At 36.1% G+C, this 25,027-nt stretch overlaps 1 protein-coding gene across 5 annotated transcripts in view; it reads right to left on the bottom strand.

The window, feature by feature from the left end:
• The window catches only part of slo (calcium-activated potassium channel slo), an 880,402-nt gene that overhangs the window by 412,823 nt on the left and 442,552 nt on the right, over positions 1-25,027 (bottom strand). For all 5 annotated transcript variants that reach the window (XM_090404400.1, XM_090404403.1, XM_090404399.1 and 2 more), the window contains one exon: positions 20,062-20,088. In XM_090404400.1, coding sequence (XP_090260526.1) covers positions 20,062-20,088 — 27 coding nt within the window. The remainder of the gene's footprint in view (positions 1-20,061; positions 20,089-25,027) is intronic.

Here is a 25,027-nt window from a genome sequence, read left to right as displayed (position 1 = left end):
GGAATGAGGAGTTGAGTGGTAAGAAAATAAATGCTGCTTGGGAACTGACAAAGAAATACATAACAGCATCAATGTGTGAATGTATTCTGAAGGCCAAATGTCTGAATAAGGCAGGTATAAAATGGATAAATGAGGAGCTTAAGCATGAAATCTGGAAGAAGAAGGTACTGTGGAGGCAGTACAAGATGAATAACAGTAATAATCAGTTACATGAAAGGTATAAAGAACAAGCGAGGAGAGTGACTCAGTTAGTAAGGAAAACAAAAGTGCAGTATGAGCAAAAACTTGCAAATCAGGTGAAGAAAAACCGTTTTTAGATATGTGGCAAGTAGAAGGAAGAATGATATTGATATTGGTAAGATGCTGTTAATGGATGAAAATGGTAGAATGGGTAACTGCAACAGAAGACATTGTTAAGGTATTCAGTGATCAATTTATAAGGGTGTTTCATCCTGATCAGGGTGGAATCATGAGGAACTTATGTGTAGGGGACATAGGAGAGGATGTCTTAATTGTGAGTGAGCAGGAGGTATTTGAGAAAATAAATCACCATGCTGTCAATAAGTTATTATTATTATTATTATTATTACGGGCGACTCCAGGGAGTTCTTAGACTCATCGAGGGAGGCCCTAAACATCATGTCCACACAACTATACGACATTCTCACAGTATCTATTATACCTTGCCTTGAACTCATTCACCATCATAGCACCCACAACAGACTCTGGCAGCTTATTCCACTCATTTACCACTCTAAAAGTAAAGAACCTAGCTCTAACACCCTTGCTAACCACACTCTTGCCTAGCTTCCATAGGTGTCCCCTAGTTCCCCCCCCCACACCAGTCCTGATCTCAAAAATATCCTCTGAATTAATCCTATAGAAACCCTTTAGCAATTTGAATGTCTCAATCATATCTCCCCTTTTCCGCCTATCAACTCATTTCTGCAACCCACAAATCTTCAACCTGTTTTCATAAGGTTCATTCCATAGACCTGCTATCATTTTGGTCACTCGCCTCTGGATCCTCTCTGGGAATTGGCAGTAGCATTGGCATGCCATGTTTAATAAGTGTCTTACAACAACACAGGTTCCAAGGAAGTAAAAGGACAGTAAAATTGTTCCACTGCATAAAGGTAGTGATAAGGCTGCAGCTTTAAACTATAGGCCAATCTTATATCTGGAGTTGTGATGAAGGTACTGGAGAGATTGATGAGAAGTAGGATACAGAAATAGGTTGATAACAGCAGTATTCTCTGTGGTTATCAGCATGGGTTTGTTAAAGGAAGATCATGTTTCATTTACTTACTTATATACTATAACAAAAGTGACAAATACCTCGGACAGGGAAGATGCATATACAGTAGTGTACTTAGATTTTGCAAAGGCATTTGATAGACTACCACATGACAAGCTGTTAAATAAATTGAAACGGATAGGATTGGATGAGTTGAAATGGTGACTGACTGTCAGACAGGTATCAGAAAGTTGAATATGGAAGTGCAGTATCCTGAAAAAGGAAGGTCGCTAGTTGTGTACACTGCTACTGCAGGGGGGGGGATCAGTTTTGGGAACACTGTTGTTCAATTTGTATATGTTAATGAGTTTAACTAGTGATATGCAGCTGTTTGCAGATGATGCAAAATTAGGGAGAGCAATGCAGTCAAGCGGATGTTATGGCCTTACAGGAGGACTTGAATAGATTGCATGAAGTGGAACTGTCAGTTGAATATTGCAAAGTGTAGGTTTTGAGATTTGGTAAGTAACAATGAGAGGCAAAGTATATACTTAGTGGATAAACTTTAAAGAAAGTAGAGGAAATAAGAGATCTAGGAGTGATGGTGGACATGGACTTGAAATTCAGGGGCGACATTGCAGAAGTTGTGAAACGTCACATCAGATAATGGCAATGATGTGGAGGATCCAGACATACAGAAATAGAAAGGTTATGATGCCATTGCATAAGGTCTTGATCAAGCATCATATGGATTATTATGCACAGATTTGGTTGCTGGGTTTTCATGGTGATGAGGATATGTTGGAAAGGATTCAGAAAGGTGGTTAGAATGTGGAATGTGAATTATGAATCACATTCATAATCCATGCTTTGGAATGTAGTTTACAAGGACAGATTGAGAGAATATAAGTTGCAAAGCCTCATGAATAAGAGAAAGGGAGGGGATATTGTTGAGACATAGAAGTTAGTCAGGAGTTGTCATCAGGTTGACATGGAAGAGATTTTTCATAGAATGGGAGAGGGAAGGGGACAAACAAGATGCCTTTACTGGAAACTGTATAAGGAGGGTTTAAGCAGGGAGAGTGAGGAGCAGGTTGTTTGCATGGAGAGTGGTTGGTGAGTGGAATGCACTGCTGAGTGTGGTGTGAACGTAGACACATTGAATTCGTTTAAGGCTCAGTCGATGAGCATTATGTGCAATAGTTTTTACCTCCCATGATGAGTCTCTGATTCCATGAATGTCAAATGTTAATAATAATAATAATGTACTGTTATTTTCATTATGAAATATCTATACTTTTATTAAAGTTTATTACTGTGGTTATTGTGTAATTTTGTTGATTATAGTGAAGAAATTTGCCACAGGTTCCTTTAAAGATTATACCCATTAGTATCTTGGGAGTGGTAGTGCATTAGAAAAGTTGGTAAATAGCAAAATCTAGTAGTAGATAGTAATGTGATATTCTATGGTAGGTAACACAGCTTTTTAAAAGGTAGGTCCTGCTGGATTTTGCAAAGGCATTGGACAGAATGCTGCATGGAAAGCTATTACAAGAGTTGGACAAATGGGAATGGATATAAAGCTGGTAGCATGGATGGGGGGGGGGGCTGGCAGACAGACACCAGAGAGTAGAATATGGTGGAGTAAAATCAAAAATAATGATGGTGAGTAGTGGAATACTGTAGGATTATGTACTAGGACCACTATTCTTTAATTTGTATATTAATTATATAGGAAAAGGGTTTTTTTTTTGGGGGGGGGATATTCAGTTGTGCTGATGATGCTGAACTGAGGAGGGCAATAGTCAATAAAGGTAATGTAGATATCCTACAGGATGATTTAAATAAATTAGCATTGTATGTGATAATGATTCTCAATTTAATGTTGCAAAATGTAAGATTATGCACTTCAGGTTACACAAAGGTTACACACTGTATATCATATTAATATACATATTGATGGTAATGGATTGCAGAAAATTGATGTGACTAGGGACTTGAGGGTAATGATGAAAAGAGAGTTGAAATTCAGAGGGCATTTGCAAAAGTTGGTAAAATAGCTCAAAGAATTACTTGGATGTTGAAAAACATACAAACAAGTAAAAACTTGTTAGCAAGGGGCACTCCTAAACTGAAGCAGGCAAAATAGCCATAATTATAATAACTTGTTAGCATGTTTATAAGACTATGATTCCACTGCATGTTGACTATTGTGCACAGATTTGGTCACCTGGGTTTCTTGGGAATCAGATAGTAGTGGAGAGAATTCAGAGATGAGTGACTAAGCTGGTGACAGGTCTGTGGAATGCTCCCTATGGGGATAGGTTGAAGGTGTGTGGATTGCAAAATTTAGTTGATATGCAGAAAAGAGGCAATATGACAGACACTTATTAAAGGGGTTCTATAAGATTGACTCAAAGGAAATTTTTCAATATATGATGAATAGAGAACTAGAGGTCATCCCTGGAAGTTGTGTAAGAGGGTAGCTAGTGAGCAAATGCAGACTAGATTTTTTGTTTGGAAAGTGATGAATGAGTGGAATGGACTTGCAGAATTAATTGCGAATGTCCTGACAGCAAATGAGTTTAAAAAGTTGTATGACAGGTACTGTGTGTGTATAAAGGTTAGTGTGGGTCTCCCATGATGAGATTTTTTGACTCCATGGAGATAACCAGTATAATAATAATGATGATAATAATAATAATAATAAATACATTTAAAAAAATTAAAAAGTTGTTAGCGGAAGTGTGACAACTGGAAAAGAGAAAGGTTTATTTTAATTTGTTAAAATTATTGCTTATTATTATTACTTGGCACCTCCAGAGAGTCCAAAGACTCATTGAGGGAGGCTAACTACTCTACAACTCTCTATCTCCACCACCCACAAACTACACCAATGCCATCTACCGCCCACCACAACCACTAGTATTTTCACAGATAATCACAAACATCCAAGCCCACAGTGGGATTTGAACCCACAGCCTTTTGGCTGGAGAGTGGATACACTAACCACTCAGCCAACCAGGCTGGGTGATTTTTTTATTAATTTGTTATTTATTAATAACATAATTTATTTAAGAGATATTTTATGCAATACAGTATTCATTTGAACAGGCAGAATGAACTCAAGAAACTCCATAATTTGATATGTTCATGATGGTGTTTTATATTTCATTTGGTTAAAATGTTAATACATTTTGATCTGTTTTGTATACTTTTTTTATACATTTCAGCCATTGCTTAAAATTTTAATAATGAGTTTTGAATATTATGAAATGAAAAATTTATGTTGTCATTATCCAGTCAGTTTATTTATTTGTGAGAAAATAAAAAAATGCATAAAATACAAAATATATAAAGATATTTAAGTAAAGTAAATTTCCATTAATACAAATTCCAACTAAAATAGATCAGAAAACTCATATTCTAATTTTCAGTAATTGTTCTTCAGCAATTACTATATGTATATTATTTTGCATTATTATATATATATGTTGTTTTCTGATTATTTTGCTGAAATAATTTCTGATAAAGCAATGTAAAATAAAATTAACTTTAAAGAACAACATTTAGATGAAATGTTGTTCTTTTTTTTTTTTCAGCATTCAATTTTATAAATAAAACTTTATTTTGAAATAAACATTACTGAATAAACACTTCAATTGATATTTATAGAATGAAAGCTGCATGCAGTTAACTTCATGAGTGATATTACTGTCATTTTCCTACATAAGCTTAACTGTCTAACAAAGTTGTGACAGTGGGCACATTTTGAATCTAAAGTCCATACGGTAAAAACTTATTCATAGAAATAGTCCTATATCTATAATCAGCTGCTGGAGAAATTTATAATAACCAGGGAAGATTATTATGTAAGCATAATAATCATTTTCATAAGTGTTGCTCATAATAAGCCTTAGTATGAAAAATTATAAAGCCCGTTGTATTTTATAATTGTTGATTGCTTCTGCACAGTTCTAGACCAAACTATCAATTTTACTTAATAATTAAAATTTAATTAATAATTAATAAAGTAATAATTTAAGAGTGCAGTTTGTGAATGTGTGAAATGAGTTTGAAGGATGAATGGAACTGTATAAGAGTGATGTACTACATCCGAATGGTTTGGTGTGAGTCATTTGGATAGACTGCTGCTAAAAAAATAAAAAGTAATGTGGAACAGCATAAGAGTAATGAAAAAGGGACTAAAGGAGTGCTCCTGAATGAAGAAGTGAGAAGCATGAGTGAGGGGCATGAGAAAAGAGGAGCATGCAAGACAGAGAGGGAAATGAGAAGTCAGAGTGAGCAGGAGGACAAAGTATCAGAAAGGTTGATGCTGGAAGAGTAAGTGTATGTGTGAGTAGACAAGAAATGAATGAGTTGGCCTGTAATGTGTATGTGGGAGAAGCATTTGGGTCTGGAGAGGATTCTGGAGTAATGAGAGAGAGAGAGAGAGAGAGAGAGAGAGAGAGAGAGAGAGAGAGAGAGGAATGACTGGGAAGGCATGGGGGGAGAGTCACATCTAAGAAGTAGAATGTGTTACAGACTCAGAAGTCAATTTTTATGTTTGTATACAAGTGTTAGAAGTATCAAAAATAAGGGAAATGAAATTGCAGCACTGATTTTCTTCATTCATCCAAAAATTGTTGGAATAAGTGAGATGTGGTTGGATGAGGATGCCATCTTGACAGGAATCGAGATGTAAAGATATAACGATGTGTTTTGTAAAGACAGAAAATACAAAAAAAAAGTGGAGTGCTGTTGTTGACAGCAAGGGGGGCAATAGAGGTGTATAAAATGAAAATGAAAAAATTATATTTTTGGTTTATTCTTTGTCCAAGGGTAAAAATGGTTAAATAAGATAGGTGTGAATGAATGAATGAAAGAAGAAATTAAGCGTACAGTCTATAGCAGGGGTTCCCAACCTTTTTGTTTCCTAGAGCACATTCTAAAATACCAATAGGGCGATGGGCACCATCTATTTTTTTCAAGCAAATTTTTTGAATTCTTTTCTTAAATGAATACATACAAAGTTTACATCATAATCAAACGTTTTATTACTTAAAAGTTTACATTATATAAAAATGTAAATATATATATATGTAAGTTAGTGTGAGCTTTGGCATTGCATTTCATTGGCCAGTGCTTCATAATTAGGAGAATATGATATTCCAGTTCTTAAACTGGAATGAACAACTTCGAATGCGCGTCCACTTTACATTGTATGCTTTTAATATTCATCATGTATCATTAACGCATGCATCATATAGCATGCCATGAATTGTTGCATGATTATTTCAAACTATACGGCACACGGTTGAACAGTGGTGGGCACACACAAATTGGTCAACGGGTGCCATGGTGCCCGCGGGCATAGGGTTGGGAACCCCTGGTCTAGAGGAAGAAGACATTATGGAGGCAGCATAAAATGAGTGGTAATAATCAGTTGCATGAAGAATACAAGAAGAAGGTAAGGGAGATGACTCAGTTGTTAAGGTTAACAAAAGTTCAGGTATGAGCAGCGATGAACTAATGAAGCAAAAAAAAAAAAAAAAAAAAAAAAATTAGGGAGTTCTTTTGATATGCAGCCAGGCCAAAAAAAAGAAAAGATTATGGAAAGATTATAATGCTTGTGAAAATGGTAAAAGCATAATCACTGTGGAATATATCGTTGAAATATTAAATGAGCAGTTCATAAAGGTATTTTATACTGATTATGCAGAGTTTAAGTGCAATAAAAAGGGAGGAGAGATACTGACTGTTAGGCAGCAGGAGGTATATAGTGAACTGAGTAAACTTGATGTAAATAAGGCTGTGGAACTTGATGAGCATCAAGTATTTTGAGGTAATCTGCCTTCACATAACTAATTCAGTATGAGTCTTGCACTGAGCCAGTTTCCAAAGGAGCAGAAAGAAGGCAAGGGGAGGTTGGGGAAGACCAAAATTTAGAAATGGATTGACAACAATTATGCTGCTTACTTATTACAATGAGGTGGCAGGTGCATTGGACAAGAAAGCTGCATGCACAGTGGTATACTTAGATTTTTCAAAGGGTTTTGATAGATTGCCACATGTTAAATTGATAATTAAACTGAAACAAAAGTTGTAAAGAGCCATGAGGAATACGGTAGTTGTTGTGGCTTTACTTGAAAGACTAAGTGAATGGGCATGAGAGTGAGGGTTACCAATTCAATGTTGAAAAGTTTAAGGTTTTAAAATTTAGAAAACAAATATGCGATACATATTATACAACTGGTGGGGAGATATTGGAGAAGGTGGAGGAAATAAGATCTAGGAGTGATAGCGAATAAGGACCTATAATTGAGAGGACCGCTGCTAAAATTGTCAAGGACATCACATAAATTCTGGCTATGATGTGGAGACTCCTTCTGTAAGGAGATCATGGTTCATTATATAAGGCTCGAATCAGGCCACATATGAACTATGCATACAGATTACTCAAATGGTTTTCAGAAGGATGAAGAAATATTGGAAAGAGTGCAGAAGTGATTGACTAAGGTTTTCTGGTCTTTGAAATGTTGAGTATGAAGAAAGATTGAGGAAATGCAATTTTTAGAGTGTAGTGTGTAGGTAAAGGGGTGTGACAAGGATGTATTTTATCTCCATAACTATTTAACTTGTACAGCGAATATATTTTAAGAATGGCAGGGCTGGGGGAGTCTTCAGTTGGAATTAAAATTGGTGGAAAAAATATTAATAATTTGAGGTATGCAGATGATATCACCTTGCTAGCAGAATGCAAAGAAGATTTGAAGGAACTTATTATGAAAGTTAAAGAAGAAAGTGCTAAATATGGTCTTAAACTTAACCTGAAAAAGACAAAAGTTATGGCAACATGTGCACTTAATAATTTTGAAGCAGATGGGGATAAAATGGAAGCAGTTAACAATTTTGTGTTCCTAGGATCCCGATGGTTATTGTACCGAAGAAGTTATTACTCAGAAAAAAAGCAATGACAAATTTAAGCAAGATCTTTAAAGAAAAAAATCAGAATCGTGAAAGCAATGGTATTCCCTTTGGTGCTGTATGGATGTGAAAGTTGGATCCTGAGAAAGAGTGAGAGTGAAAGAAGGAAGATAGATGCATTTGAATTATGGGTTTGGAGATGCTTACTAAGAATACCATGGGCTAAAAAGCAAACCAATAAATCAATGATAGACAGAATAAAGCCAGATTGCTCCCTTGAAGCTATGATCATCAAGCAAAAATTGTCATACCTCGGACATATTATGCAAGCAAATGACAGTCTGGAGAAGATGATGATGCTTGCTAAAGTTGATTGAAGCAGGAGAAGAGGAAGACCAAGAATTAGATGGGTGGATGGAGTTAAAGAAGCAACTGGAGTGTGCTTGGAGGTTCTGAAAGACATGGTCAGGGACAGATCGGAATGGAGAGTGCATGTTCGTGGAGTCACCAGGAGACGGAAACGACTTGATGGATCATAACACACATAACACACAGTGTGTAGGAGAGAGGGATATGACAGAGACATAGAAGTTGGCAAGAGGATTAATGTAGAAGAGGATTTTTATAGAGTGGTGGGTGATGGAGTGGGCAAGAACAAGAGGTCATCCCTTGAAGCTGTATAAGGAAACATGAGCAAGGGAGAGAAGATTTTCTGCAAGGAGAGTGGTGAATGATCGGAATGCATTATTCAAGAATGTGGTGACTGTAGAGAATTTAGTGTATTTAAAGCATGGTATGATATGATGAGATCTGTATGTAACGGAGTGACCTCCCATGATGAATCTTTGATGGGGGTATGATGATAATAATAAGAATAATTTTCATGGAACTGCTGCTCGTATTATTCTCGGTATGAGAAATTTCAAAGCCTGTTATATTCTATAATTGCAAACTGATTCTGAAAATTACAGACCAAAATATCGATTTTACTTGATAATTAAGGAAAATAACATAAATAACTAATTATGACTGAATAATAAGAAAATTTGCATTAAAAATATTATATAAGATCATACTTTTACATGAAGATAAAAGCAATATACAAACTTAGTATGTTGTTCCCTTTATAACATGGGAACCTGTATAGAGTCCAATGAGTCATCTCAGTAGGCTGACAATAACATTATTCATACAATACCTATCATAACTCAAGTCAAGGTATGATAGCTACTGTGAGAATGTCAAATAGTTGTATGGACATGATGTTTAGGGCCTCCCTCGATTAGTCTAAGGACTCCTTGGAGACGCCCGTAGTAATAATAATAATAATAATAATAATAATAATAATAACAACTCTCCTTGAACTCATTCACTGATGGAGCACTGCCTTTGGCAACCCATTCCACTGATTGATCACTTTCCAAGCAAAACTTCAGTCCTCTTTCCTCGTTCATACAACTTTCACATTGCCCCTTGCACCTTGTTTTCATCCATTTTCATTCCAAAATTTTTCCATACCTGTAACTTATATGTTTGTATCAGATTGTATTTCCCCCACCCCCCTTTTTTTTTTTTTTCATTTTCACCTATCAACTAAACCCACAAATCCTCAGCTTATTTTCTTTCGAAGCACTCCACAGAACTGAATTCTCTTTGTAACACCTCCAATCCCCAAGAAAACCATTTGACAAATATGTTCACAGTAGTGCAGATGTATGGCCATACCAAAGCCTCATAGAGAGGAAAAATAATCTCCTTGTTTCTGCTTGAGTTATTTCACCCACTTTTGCAATATGTCCTCTGAACTTCAATTCCCTATCTGCCATCACTCCCAAATTATTAGCCTCATCAATTATTTACAGTCCAGCTCTGTCAATGTAATCATAGATTGTAATTTTTTCATCTCAAAATGCATAACTTTACATTCTGCCATATTAAATAAACAACAATTACAATAAAAACTAATTAAAAGATGGATGCACTAAGTTGAGAATAAACCAGTTAATGATAGAAGAATGTTCAATCTTGTTTCAAGAAATTGTAAATGCTTAGATATAATTATAGAGAAAGCAAAACAAAATAAGTTTAGTGGTTACATACTTGGCAGTAAGGAATGATGGCGGACGCAACTGTAATCACAAATGGCATGTCACCAAGTCCTCCAACATTTAAGAACTCTATTATACATAATATAATAAAAGGACTTTGTGGCATGCAGTGTTTGCAGCATGTAAGCTTCCCGGGAGTTGGATATGTGGCAGGTGAGAGAAGGGGGAGAGCATATATGGACAAAATGCAGACAGTGGGATTAAATTAATGAATTAGATATATCAATAACCGACCTAGTTGCTTCAGGGATGGGAAATGAATGTCGGGAGATGAGTAGTGTGATAGGAGAGAATGACGAGCGAAGCATGAATGAGAAAATAAGAGTTGGGAGTGTGGAAGGCTTGAATGACTGTGAAGTTTACGGAGATGGTTTTGATTGGATAAATGAATGGCGAGTAAGAGTGGCTAACTTGCAGAGAGGGATAGATGAGCTGAAAGAGGATGTGGAATATCTTGTGAACAAGATGAGAGGTATGAAAGATGATATTAGGAGAATGGAAGAGATGTATGCAAGGCGAATCAGAGTAGGAGTGAGAGAAGGTTTTGGGAATGATAGAAGAGGAGAGAATAGAAGCAATAGGAGAGAGGGAATGATAGAAGAGGAGAGTATAGAAGCAGTGGGAGAAAGGGAATGAGAGGAGTTTGGGAATGATAGAATAGGAGAATATAGAAACAGTAGAAGACAGGGAATGAGAAAGAGAGGTATGGGAATGATGATCCATGATGTGCAAGATAGGATGAGTGAGGAGTGTTTGCCTGGAGGAACAATAGAAAGTGTGGCTATGGCAATTAAGAGAGGTGAAACGGTGGATGAGATGATTGTGATGGTAGGAACAAATGACTTGAGAGGTAATGTAAATCGGGCAGCGAGAGATATGAGATTCTTGCGTGAGGTAGTATGAAAGAAGACGCAGAGAGGAAAGATAGTATGCGTGTTGCCTAGGTATGATAGTGATGAGCTGATCAGAAGAGCAGTAATATTGAATGACATAATAGCTAGAATGTGTCAGAAGAGAAGACTGGAATATATGGATGCTTGGAGAGCATTTGAGGACAGGGAGGAATTGTATGCGAGAGATCGCTTGCATTTGAATGAGGAAAGACGTAGGCATCTGGAGAGATTGCTGTTCTGAACGAGTCCGTGTGTCAATGCGGGGAAACTAGAATGCCTAAGGTGAATGGTAGCAGGGGTGGCCTCTTGTGGGAAAGAGTACTTGGGAGAAGGGGGACAACATCAGGTACCGCTAAGCCCAGTGGAGTTTAGAGGGGATAATGCTGGGTATAGAAATAGTGGCATTTTTATGCTTTATACTAATGTCAGGAGTATCCGGAATAAATTAGAGGAACTGGTGGCACCGATAGCATCACCCTAGCCAAAGATTATTGGAACGTTGTTGACAGAAGAGGATATAATAACAGGAATAGAAGTAGCAGGGTACAGCATTTTTCGGGAGGAAAAATTAAATTACGAAGGAATATTTGTTAGCAACAATAGTAAGTTGTATTCCACAAGTGAAGAAGAGTACACAATTTGGTGTAAAGTGGATGACAAACAATAAGTGCTTGGGGAAATTATGAAGGAATATTTGTTAGCAACAATAGTAAGTTATATTCCACAAGTGAAGAAGAGTACACAATTTGGTGTAAAGTGGATGACAAACAATATTAAACAGGAGCTGCATGTGAAAAAGAGGCTAGTGAAGAAATATTAGGAGACAGGTGAAGAGCAGATGCATGAAGAATATAAGACACAGGCCAGGAGAGTGACTAGTATGGTAAGGAACGCGAAAGTGGAATATGAGAAGAGATTGGCCCTAAGATCCAAAGAAAATCCTAGAGAATTTTTTAGCTATGTGGCCAGTAGGAGGAGAAATGATTGTGGAAGAATGACATTCTGGGATAAAAATGGGAATAGAGTGAATGATGCAAAGGACATAGTGAAATTGTCCAATGAACACTTTACTGGTGTATTTCATCCTGGAGGAGTAAATTTTAATACTAGAGGGGTACAGCAAGTTCGAGGTTTAGAGGTGCAGGAGGAGAACATGTTCCAAGTACTGAGTACTCTGGATGTCAGTAAAGCTGTGGGACTGGATGGTATTTCACCACAAGTTTTGAGAGAATGTGCTAAGGAACTGACAGTTCCTTTGACCTGGCTTTTCAATGAAAGTCTGTCTATGGGAAAAGTGCCCAGGGAATGGAAGTAAGATAAGATAGTGCCACTGCATATGGGCAGTAGCAGACTGGACGTGTCTAATTACAGGCCAGTTTGTGTGTCATCAGTAGTTGTTAAGATCTTGGAGAAATCAGTTAGGGGCAATATACAACATTGGGCATAAGAGGGTAATGTTATTTTTGAGAGTCAACATGGATTTGTGAGGGGGGTGGGAATCTCTTGTTTTAGTAATATGCTAGCCTTTTATAATAAAGTTACAAAAACAGTAGATGAGGGAAAGGCATATACTCCATTTTCTTGGATTTAGCGAAGGCATTTGACAGAGTGCCACATGATAAGCTGATATTTAAGTTGCAGCACATGGGTTTGGATGTCAGGTTGGTCAACTGGATATAGGATTGGCTGTCTGATAGGTATCAGAGAGATGGTGGGGGCAGTTTCAAGGAGGCAGAGGGTTACAAGTAGGGTCACACAGGGAGGTCCTTCCTAGGAAAGACAAGTCCAAGACTCATCGTGGGAGGTCCCTCCTACTGGAATTGACATTGACATTGTCAGTGGATTGCAGAGGCATATTCAGTTGTTTGCAGATGATGTGAAGCTGGGAATGTTATTAGTAATAGTGCAGATGTGGTAGTCATGCAAAAGGATGTGAATAAGCTAGATGGATGGGCAAATGAATGGGGGATGTGATTTAATGCAGCAAAATGTAAAGTCTTGAGGTTTGGGACACATTGATGGGGTGCTGCATACTCTATTGGAGGAGATATACTGGAGGAAGTAGGGGGAGACAAGAGATCTGTGGTTGATGATTGATAAAAACCTGAAATTCAAGGGACATATTGCAAAGGTGGTAACACAGAGGATTGCTGCAGTAATGAGAAGGAGACTGACCTGCAGAGATAAAAGAGTTATCATTCCATTGTATAAGACTCTGATCAGACCATACTTAGACTATTGTTCCCAAGATTTCGTTTACAGGATTTGAAGGGGATAAATTAACTGTGGAAAGAGCACAGAGGCAGTTTCAGGACTGTACAATGTTAGTTATGAGGATCGGCGAGGGAATGTGGATTGCAGAGTTTGGTAGATAGAAGAAGGAGAGGTGATATGATTGAGACTTTTAAACTGTTAAGAGGTGGTTACAAGGTTGACACTGGGAAGTTCTTCCACTTGGTTGAACAGCAGGAAGGAGTGATGATAAGGGGCCACCGCTGGAAGTTACAAAAGGAAACTGTGAGCAAGAGGGTGAGGAGTGTTTTCTTTGCATGGAGGGTGGTTGAACTGTGGAATGCATTGCCTGATAGAGTGATGAGAGTGAGAACGGTCAATGAGTTTAAGGAGTGGTATGATAGACTTTGTGTTTTCTAGGAGGGACCTCCCACGATGAGTCTTGGACTTGTCTTTCCTAGGAAGGACCTCCCGCAATGAGTCTTTTGACTCCTTGGAGGCCTAAATAATAATAATAATAATAATAATAATAATAATAATAAAATTATGGTGTGTGTTACAAATAATCAATGTTAAAAGAAGAAGGTGGAGAGTATTAGAACTTAAAGAAAATGACAATTTACTATTAAAAAAAAATATATATATATTATTATTATTACGGGCAACTCCAGGGAGTCGACAGACTGATCGAAGGAGGCCCTAACATCATGTCAAGAACAACTATTCGACATTCACACAGTATCTATCAGACCTGGCCTTGAACACATTCACAGTCATGGCACCCACGATAGATTCTGGCAGCTTATTCCACTCATTCACCACTCTTCAAGTAAAAAACCTAGCTCTAACACCCTTGCTAACCACATTCTTGCCCAACTTCCATGTGTGGCTCCTAGTCCTCCCACCACCAGTCCTATTCTCAAAAATATCTTCTGAATTAATCTTATAGAAACCCTTCAGTAATTTGAATGTCTCAATCATATCACCCCTTTTCTGCCTATCAACCAATTTCTGCAACCCACAAATCTTCAACCTGTTCTCATAAGGTTCATTACACAGACCTACTATCATCTTGGTCACTCGTCTCTGGATCCTCTCCACCTCCTCCCCATCAAGAAGTAACCCTGGCACCCATATCTGGGCACAGTAGTCTAAATGGTGTCTTATCAAGGCTCGATACAGAGGAACAATAACCTGTTTGTCTCTGCTTGTTAACGTATTTTTCAGCAACCAAGTGATTTGATGAGCTGATTTAGCCACTTTTGCAATGTACCCCCTAAATTTCAACTCCCAAATCCCTGGTCAATCTCTTGGAGTACGGTTCCACCAATGTGATATACTGCTGCTAATCTTTTCACCACAAAATGCATAACCTTACACTTTGCCACATTAAATTGACATCCATTTTCTTTAGCCCAGTCCTCCAAACTATCCAAATCATCTTACAAAATTTTGACATCCTGTACGCTCACTATTGCTCTACCCAACTTTGCATGATCAGCAAACAAGTGAACACTTCCTCTCAGTTCCTATCCTATATTGTTAATGAACAAGAACAGTAGTCGTCCAAGAACAGAACCCTGTGGCACACCACTAGTCACAGGCCATCTTTTGGATTCTATTTCTGAATAAACCACTCTCTGATATCTCTCCATCAACCACCCTCTTATCCATCTCACCAACCCTATATCCATCCCCATATGATGCAGTTTACTGATTAGAATTCCATGTGGTATCCTGGTAAAGGCCGTAGCAAGGTCCAGTAGAATCACTGTAAACCCATTACTCTTATCCAGTTCAGTCGTAACTGTGTTATAAAACGTGAGCAAGTTACTGAGGCATGATCTACCCTTCACAAAACCATGTTGTCCCCCATACAGTATCCCATTGTCATCTATCCAATCTTGTATTTTTCTCTTGACTAATTTCTCCAAGACCTTAACAACGATTCCTCATATGCTAATCGGTCGGTAATTTACAACAGCAGTCTTGGAACTTATATATATATACATATATATATTTTTTATATTTGTGTGTGTATATATTATATACACACATTTAACAGAATCATTAGGGATATTAAGCAGGATAATACTTAATACTCCTAATGGCAGCAGTAAATTTTGAGGGAATGTGCCAGGCAGTTGACATCTACCATGACATACTTATTTAATGTGAGTCTTAGGTTGGATCAAGTTCCAAAGGAGTGGAAGGAAGGTACCACTTCATAACGGAGATAACAGAACCCAAAACTTAAAATTATATGCCAACCTGCATGTCAACTGTAGTGGTTTAAGTGTTGGAGAGGTCAGTGAGAACAAGGATCCAGAATTGGGTTGATAAGAGTGATGGGATTCTTCTTTGATGGAAAGAACAAATTTGCTAAAGGACGGTCATATTTTGGTAATCTACTTACTTATTACAATTAGAAGACAGGTGCACTAGACAGGGGAGATGAATACACAGTAGTATACATAGATCTTACAAAGGCTTTTGATAGATTACCACATGTGAGAGAGACTATTAACAATGATAAGTTAATCAGCAAATGTATGGGGAAGCAATATCCTAGAAGAGGAAAGTCACTAGTGGTGTGCCTCAAGGGTCTGTTTTAGGGCTATTGCTGTTTTACTTGTATATTATTGATATTGGGGAAGATTTTAATGGGATATTCAGTTGTTTGCAGATGATGCAAAGTTAAGAAGAACGATCAGGAGTAGAGCAGTGTTGTGGCTCGAATACTTGAATATAAGAAGGCTTGAATAGATTTGAAAAGATAAAAGGAAGTGAAGTGGGATCTCTTTCTCTCTCTCATTCTTGAATCACTGCATCTCTGAGAGATAAGAGATGCAGTGACAGTGTTAAAGTTCAATAGCTTATCCTTGCCCTAATAAAGAATGGCAAGAAGATCAGAGTTAAAGGTTGTTATGAAAGATCTTGAAACTTGGAACAGTTATGTATTACAAGTTTTATCAAATGAAGAACTAGACATAACAAGAAAAAAGATATAATAATTATTAACTAAATTTATTTAGCTAATAAATTACTATTCCAATATTTTGCCTCCAAGTCATCAAGGCATCTTCGTGAGCACAAAGAATTGCAACTAAGCACATGAAGGAACACTAAGAAAGAATAACTAAGTACAGATAAAAAAATATAACTAAGCACTAGTAGGAAGGCAAAAAAAACAGAGTATGAAAGGCAAGACTCTACAGTCCTAACTGATGCCCTCTATAGGTGCAGTTATGGAAACTTACTGAAGATCTCAAAATAAGTCTCTCCTATATTTTAGGTAAACTGAGACAGCTGAATTTGTTCAGATTTGGCATTGTAATGCTATGGAAGATTCTAGAAATAATCTCTCCGATTTATGTTTGCTCTGTATAAAAGGGAGATTTTGTTTCATTGGATCTGGTGATTCATATCTATGGCATAGTCTGCTACACCAGATGGACTGTAGTGCAGGTCATGGATATAGTTTCTGCATCCCTCCAGATGAATATTGACATGGTTCTTCCTCCAGTAAGAAGTGCCCAACAAAGAGAAATTATTTCTGCTATTCAGTTGGAGAAGGTATTTGGATCAGCAGAATGAAAACAGTAATTAGGCTACGGAATGGTGAAGTCGCAGAGGCCATCCCATTTGAAAACTCATAATGCTCAAGGACATGTAATGAGAACATCCAGGTGAAGGACTTGGACTTTCTATAGGTAAAGGAAACTTGGACAAAGTCATTGTCTAAGTTACCAAATGAGAAACAATATTTACTATATATATGGGAGTAGACATGGTTAAAAAAAAAGTCAAGGTTTTGATAGGAAGGTGAGAAGCTAATTTTTATACTTGGTAGGTAAGCAGATAATTTGTTTTGTCGATCTAGAGTTTTTGTTTTATTGCTAATAACAAAAATCTCAGTATCATTTTCAACTTGATCAGTGGAATGGAAGAAAGGAAACCAGACTGAATTGTTGATTTTGATGTCCACCGAAGAAGATAACTTCAATGTTTAGGTTTTTGAACTGTAGAAAATTTAGCTTTAGAAACAAATAATCCAATAATCCAATCCAATTTGCTGCTCTCCAGATTCAGAGCAGTTATCTGAATCTGGAGAGCAGTAAATGAATATAAAATGCAGATATATTTTTATGAATGGATGAATCTATTGAAATAAATATTTTGATTATTTATTTCATGACATAATTTCAAGACTGAATTTTAAAAGCAGTTCACATGTTTCAATGTGATACTGTTAATGTTACAGTATGTATTTAAATACTGATGACTTTGGATTTAAATAAGTACCCACTGTCCTGATAAAGCTTCGGTGGTAAACTTAATATGTTAAATGAACAAAATGAACATATACTAACTTTCTTGTCTATCGATCATTAATTGATTATACTAACATAAAATACAATAACAGACAAATAGATTATATATTTATAAAATGCAAATAATATAAAACTGTAAGTAGCTTTCATTTTTGCATAATTAAAACTGTACAAACAGAAAATTTTATTTTCAGCAGAAATGAAAAATATGTTTATAATGAATTTTAGAATTTTAATCATTAATATATCTTTATTTAATGCATTAACCTTCAAATGACAGATATAAATCTATACTCTTTTTTGGATTTGGACTAGAAGTTTATATATAGACTAATAGAAATAGGATCTACACTAAGCAACTTAATGTAGATCCTATTTGTGAATTCTATATTTTAAAATTTATTTCATTTCCATAATCAAAATTTAGGATAAAAAAAAAAACTTCAAGCTACAGTAAAAGTCTGCTCATCCGGCATACAGGGAAGGGGATTTAAACATACGTTGGTTACATGAAAAGTACTTATGTACAGGCCTAATATTCAGAACACTGTTTCAAACTTTTTTTAATCTGTTTCAATCTGTTGGTCTGGTTGGCCGAGTGGTTAGTGTATCTGCTCTCCAGCCAAAAGGCTGCAAGTTCGAATCCCGCTGTGGGCATGGATGTTTGTGACTATCTGTGGAAATACTAGTGGTGGTAGGCAGTAGATGGAATTAGTGTTGATGAAATTAGTTGTAGTTGGTGCCATCCCTCGATGAGTCTTTGGACTCCCTGGAGATGTTACGTAATAATATAATATAATGTTAATAAAGTGGTTAGAAATTGATTATATCTTTAAGTAAACTTTTCGAACAAATTCACAATCAACATTCAGCATATCATATTCATAGGGACCAAAGCAATAAGTGGAAAGTTTGAATTTCCACTATTGTATTCACATTTTTAGCAGTTTGTTATAGTGAGTGAGTTTGCAATAACAACGTTTACCATAGTGAGAGTCATTATATTTTTCATTTGTTTTAGGTTATGTTGCGCCAATCCAAGTATGCTACAGATGCAATATAATCAGATTACATTAACAGTGCAGAGGTTGTTATAAATATGACTGATGTATAATAGTACAATGGGGAATAATAGAAGTTGACAAGGGGAAGTAGTACAGAGCATAATGTATAGTCACAATAGCACCGTCATTTTGCATTTAGAGTCCTCTTGCCGCTTAAAATAGCGAATGCAAATAAAGTATGTTGCCACTTAAAATATGTGAACAAAATATTATACTTTACTACTAAAAAGATCTCTCTCATTCTTTAAAATTTCTTTTCTTCTTACTCTCTAAGGAGGAGAAAGAGGTGGGGGGGGGGAGTTTTTTCTTTTTTCCATATTTTTTCCTCTTTTTGCATATTTCCTTCTTTATTATGCTAGAGATTGCAAACTGATTCACTGATATGTATTATTTGTATTCACTGATTAATATAACTGACATGTATTATATGTATGATATATATTATAGTGCATCTCTATGCTACAGATGCACTATAATCAGATTACATTTACAGTGGAGGCTGTTATAAATATGACTGATGTATAATAGTACCGAGCTATGTTTTAAGTTTGCAGAATTTAAAGCATTTTCTCAAAGTAGTCTACATAGAAGTTTACAATGGGAAGTAGTATAGATATCAAGGTGCAGTTTGCACTTAGAGTTATTTATTATTAAACTACAATTTTTTTACAATATTTTTTTATGTATCGGTTATAACATTTTTTAAAATTAAAAATGCATATCAGCATAAACAATAAATACTTCTCCATGTACTAAAAATGCAGCACATTGAAAGCAGAATGCGTAAATAACCATCGTTCAGTGAGGAGCATTTATCAATACCTCTAGGTGTTTGCTTGATCAATCAAGAATGAATAAGGATCTCGAGATGTGGTAATAAAATTTTTGGTAATTACATGATATTTCTGGTTTGTAGGATGCCGGATAAATGGACTTTTATGGTAGTTTGAACAGTTTGTAACATTTACATAATTTAGATGGGTAATATATTTCATATGAAAGATAGTTCGATTAACATAAAAAGGAAAAAAAAATAATTAATACTGCACTAAAACAATTCACCAACATAGAGAAGGCAACATTGAAACATCTAAGAGAATGTTTAAGGATAATTCAAATATTTATTATGAAATATGAATAAGAGCTTCAGGGTATGAATCCAAGGGTTAAAATCAAAACAATCTGTTACATTTTAAACTTTAAATGTTAAATTTAAAGTATGTTAAGTATGCTATGTAATGCAAATAGATATAAAAGTATACTTACATTCATCATGTTCCTTTGTGGCGTCGGCTGTGTCGGAAGAAAAAGAAATGAATCAACACTTGAGTGATATATACTTCATGATCCTGCAAACCTATAGCATCAGTCGATTTTATTTATATTATCAACATGGCTCTTCAGTGTATTGTGCTGTTTTTTAGCATTGCAATCTCTCTCTCTCTCTCTCTCCATGCCCTCCTTCTTTCTCTCTACCCCTCCTTTCTTTTTCTCTCTCTCTCTCTCTCCTTTCTTCCTTCCTCCCCCCTCTCTCTCCCCATGCCCTCTTTCTCTCTCTCTCTCTCTCTCTCTCTCTCTCTCTCCATGTCCTCCTTCTTTCTCTCTCTCTCTCTCTCCACCCCTCCTTTCTTCCTTCCTCCCCCCTCTCTCTCCATGGCCTCCTTCTTTCTATCTCTCTCTCTCTCTCTACCCCTCCTTTCTTTCTTCCTTCCTCTCTCTCTCTCTCTCTCTCACATAATAAAAATTATAGATAGAAAGTAAAACAACTATTTGAGATTAATTTATTTAATTATTCATTTCCTCCCACATCCACACACACATATACACTCATAGAAATTGTAGAAGCACACAGAAATGATTACACATACTAAGCTTTGCATAATTCTGTAGTTATCAGCATAATATAGAGTCAATTAAAAATATGATTTTTTTGCATAATTAAACTTCATATTTGTCAAGTGGATCAATAAGAAATAATTTATTACTCGTTTCAATTTAATAGTCAGAAACAACTAAAAATGATATTACATAATTGACTTTTTTATACAAATATAAGTTAATAATATTTACTCTTACAGAATTTTCAGTAATGCTCAAGTTGTTCAAAATCAAAATAATGAGATTTTAAAATAGAATTTGGCAAAAGTAATGGTTTGGTTTGTAAAAACTCCCTTCTCCCCCTCCCCTTTGTTGTTACATCATATTTTAACTAATGGGAAGAATGCATGTATTTCTTCAAAACTGATAGAATGTTTAATAATATAAATACTAATTACTTATGTTTTACTATTCATATCTGATCAAATCGAAAGGATAGTGAACTACAAGTTCTGAATACTTACATAATTTTGTGTGATTTAAATTATGTGAATTCTAAATAGAAATAAGAAATTAAAAGTTTCATCTATTACTGCAATACCAATACAGTTTCACTTTGGTTGGCTACATTTAAATAATATGTTATGTTGCTCAAAAGGCAAAATGGTATGAAATCCCACCCACAAAAGATTGTTACTCTATCATACATATGTATGACATGGACTAAGGGTTAGATATATCCAAAGATTCAAAACTGCCAAATTATAGACTTATCATTAAGTCCAGAATGGGTGGATAGGAATATGATACTGGGGGAAGGCAGCACAATTTTGTGAAAGGGTGGTCTTGCCTTAGTAATATTTTATGTTAAAGTAACTGTTTATTACTATTACTATTATTATTACTATTATTACGGGCAACTCCAGATGCCCGTAATAATATTTTTTATTTTAGATGAAGACATGACTACACCATGATGTTGCAATACTTTGCAATGGATCTATTATGCAAATTAGAGAAAACAGGGAGGGATAAGAAGTTCCTGACATAAATAAGAGGGAAGCTGACAGATATGATCAAGGACCAGTGTAGATGAAGCAGAAACTAGGGGAAGGGAAGTGAACCAGTGTGCACTACTCTATACTTAGAGTGTTGCTGTTTACTTTGTACGTTAATGCTATTGAGGACACCTTTAAGAGGAACACTCAATTCTTTGCTAATGTTGTTACAATAGGGAGGACAATAGTAAATAAAGGTGATGGAGAAATCCTATAAGGCAATTTACATAGACTGATATTATGGGCAAAATATTAATAGTTACCAGTTCAATGTGGCACCTCGCTTAAGCTGAAAAATTCACAAGCTTTATACTGATTGAACTGTACTGCAGGAAATTAATAAGATTATGGATTTGGGAATGATGGTGGAACAGGAGCTGAAGTTCAGGAAAGATATTCAAAAACTGGGTAATTTAGCACAAAGGATCACTTGGATGTTGACATACACTCACTGACACATTAAAAGGAAGTTAGTATAAGACACTGATCACATGTGTCAATATCAGAACCTTAACTTCTGTGCTCAGATTTGCTCACCTTTCTTGGGGATGATGAGAAAGTGGTGGAGCAGATTCAGGGGGGAAGATGGCCAAGATGGTCACTTGTACCTGTGGAATGTGCAATCGATAAGGATAGATTGAAGGTTTTTGTGGGTTACAAAATTTGGCTACCAAGGAGAAAAGATGAGATTTTTTTAAAATGCTATTTCCATCCACAAAAGGTTATAAACCTATAGTATGTTAGTACTGGAGGTGGCTAAGAGGGTTTTTATTTATTTATTTAATATTTTTTATATTATTAATTTATTTAATATTTTTTATATTATTAATTTATTTAATATTTTTATATTATTTATTTAATGTTCTATATAATATTAATTAATTCATTTTTTACATAATAGAAAATCTTTCTCTAGAGACCAAACATGCAACTTTTTAAGCCACTCCAGTGCCTTCAATAAGTCACTGAAGTGGAATGGTGGTCGACACCAGGCAATGAAAATTTTCTCCTATCTAAAGACAATCACAAACATCCATGCCCATGGTAGGAATCAAACCACAACCTGTCAGTTGGAGAGTGGATATGTCAATCACTCAGCCAATCTGGTTGACCAAATATGACAGAAATATATGTTATAAGACGATATATGTATAAATGCAGATGAAATTTTTCAATATATAATAGGAATGAAGAGAACAAGGAGTCAAAACTGGAGGTCAAGTAAGAGTGTGGTTAGAGGATGTGAGGAATAGATTTTTTTTTCTTGAAAGATGTTAACCAAATGGAATAGGCGACCAGATGTGGTTGTGAGTCCAATGTTAGTGATTGCATTTAAGATAGGTATGGTAGGCATTCTCCCCCAAGTCAGATGCACACCTCAATGTTGTGGGAGATGAATAATAAAAAGTAATGTGAGAAAAAGTTCTGATGGAAGAAGGGGAAAAAAAGATGGAAAGAATATGTAGATGAATTTATTAATTTTATTATACAGGCACCTCCATGGAATCAGAAGCTTCATCATGAGAGACCCAATCTATCCATACAATTTATCATACTTCTCCTTGAACCCATTAATAGACATAGTACTCCCAACTGACTCTGGCAATCCAATCCACTCATTCACAACTCTCAAAGCAAAAAACTAGTCCTCATACCCCTACTAATCACACTTTTATTAAACTTTCAGGGATGACCCCCTTGTTCTGGGCCCTCTAGCCAAGTGCTGAAACATTTCCCTTGCATCTGTCCTATAAAACCCTTTAAGTAACGTAAATGTTTCTATCATATCCTCTCTTTTTTTCCCTATCAACCAACTTCTGCAATTCACACACTATCTTGGTCACTTACCTCTGAATCCTCTCTGCTGCTTCCTCATCCCTCATCCCAGCAAAAAGTGCAGTCTGAGAGAAATTAGTCAATGAGACCAAGAAGAATCCTAGAGAGTTCTTTTGATGTGTGGCAAATAGAAGACATTATAATAAGATGTCTCTACATGAGTGTAGAAGAAATGAGAGAGAATAAACTGATGGTAAGCAAGCAGCAAATATAGGAGGAATTAAGTAAACTTGATGCCAATAAGGCAATAGGATTGATAACATCACCACATGTTTTAAAGGAATGTTCCAGTGAGTAAAAGCAGTTCAGAGTGCTTTTTTAATAAGAATTCTTGCACAGGAAAGGTCCCAAAGGAATGGAAAGAGAATAAAATTGTTCCATTTCAAAAAGGGCGAGAAGATGTGATGAGATGAGATGAAGCTACAAATTATAGGCCAATCTCTATGTCTAGAGTTTGTGGTTAAGGTGTTGGAAAGACTGGTGAAGGTTGGGATATTATTATTATTTGGTAACCTCCATGGAGTCAACAACTCATCGTGAGGAGGCCCACTCAACCAGCAACATGTCTATCATAATGAGCTTTGAGGTTATTTACACTACCTGCACTCACAACACACTCAGGCAATGCATTCCACTCACTAACAACTCTCCTCACATCTACTCCTCACACCCTTCTTCAGCACACCTTTATACAACTTCCAGGAACGGCCTCTCATTCTTCCCATCTTAACATCCACTCTTTTTATAGTTTCTTCTGCATTAATCTGATAGAATCCTTTAACTGACTTGAAGGTCCCTATCATATCTCCTCTGTTCCTATCCACTAACCTCTGTAATCCACATTCTCTCAAATGCTCTTCATAACCAACACTTCAGAGTCCTGATATCACTTTGGTTATTTATCTTTGGATCTGATCTAGTATTTCCACATCACAATGAAAACTAGGTGACCAAATCTGAGCACAACAGTCCATATGTGGTCTGACTAGTGCCTTAAGATCGCGAATATCATCCACTTCCTGAAGTACAGCTCCACTAATACAGTATGTAGTCTTATATCTCTGTATCCCCAAGTGCAACACCTTGCATTTATTAGCATTAAAACTGCAACCCCACTCATTTGTCCAAGCTCAAAGTTTCTTCAAATCTGCCTGCAGAGAATTAACATAAGCACTACTCCTGACAATTCTACTTAACTCTGCATCATTGGCAAACATTTGAAGATCCCCAGTGAATTCACATGAAATATCATTAACATATAAGTTAAATAGTGGGGGCACAAGAACAGAATCATGAGGCACACCACTGATCACTTTCCTTTTCTGAGACATAGCTCCATCATACACAACTTGCTGGTATCATTCAGAGAGCCAACCTCTAATCCATCTAACCAATATACTATCTTTTCTATCCTCTGCAGCTTGTGCACCAACTTGTCATGTGGTAATCTATCAAATTTTTGTAAAGTCCAAAAATATCGTTGTATATGATTCTCTCTTATCCAACACATTTGTAACCTT

Source organism: Typopeltis vanoorti, chromosome 14 (assembly GCF_054136105.1).
Source record: "Typopeltis vanoorti isolate ZY-2024b chromosome 14, IOZ_Tvanoo_1.0, whole genome shotgun sequence".
Taxonomy (NCBI): domain Eukaryota; kingdom Metazoa; phylum Arthropoda; class Arachnida; order Uropygi; family Thelyphonidae; genus Typopeltis; species Typopeltis vanoorti.
This window is presented reverse-complemented; position numbering and strand designations above follow the sequence as displayed.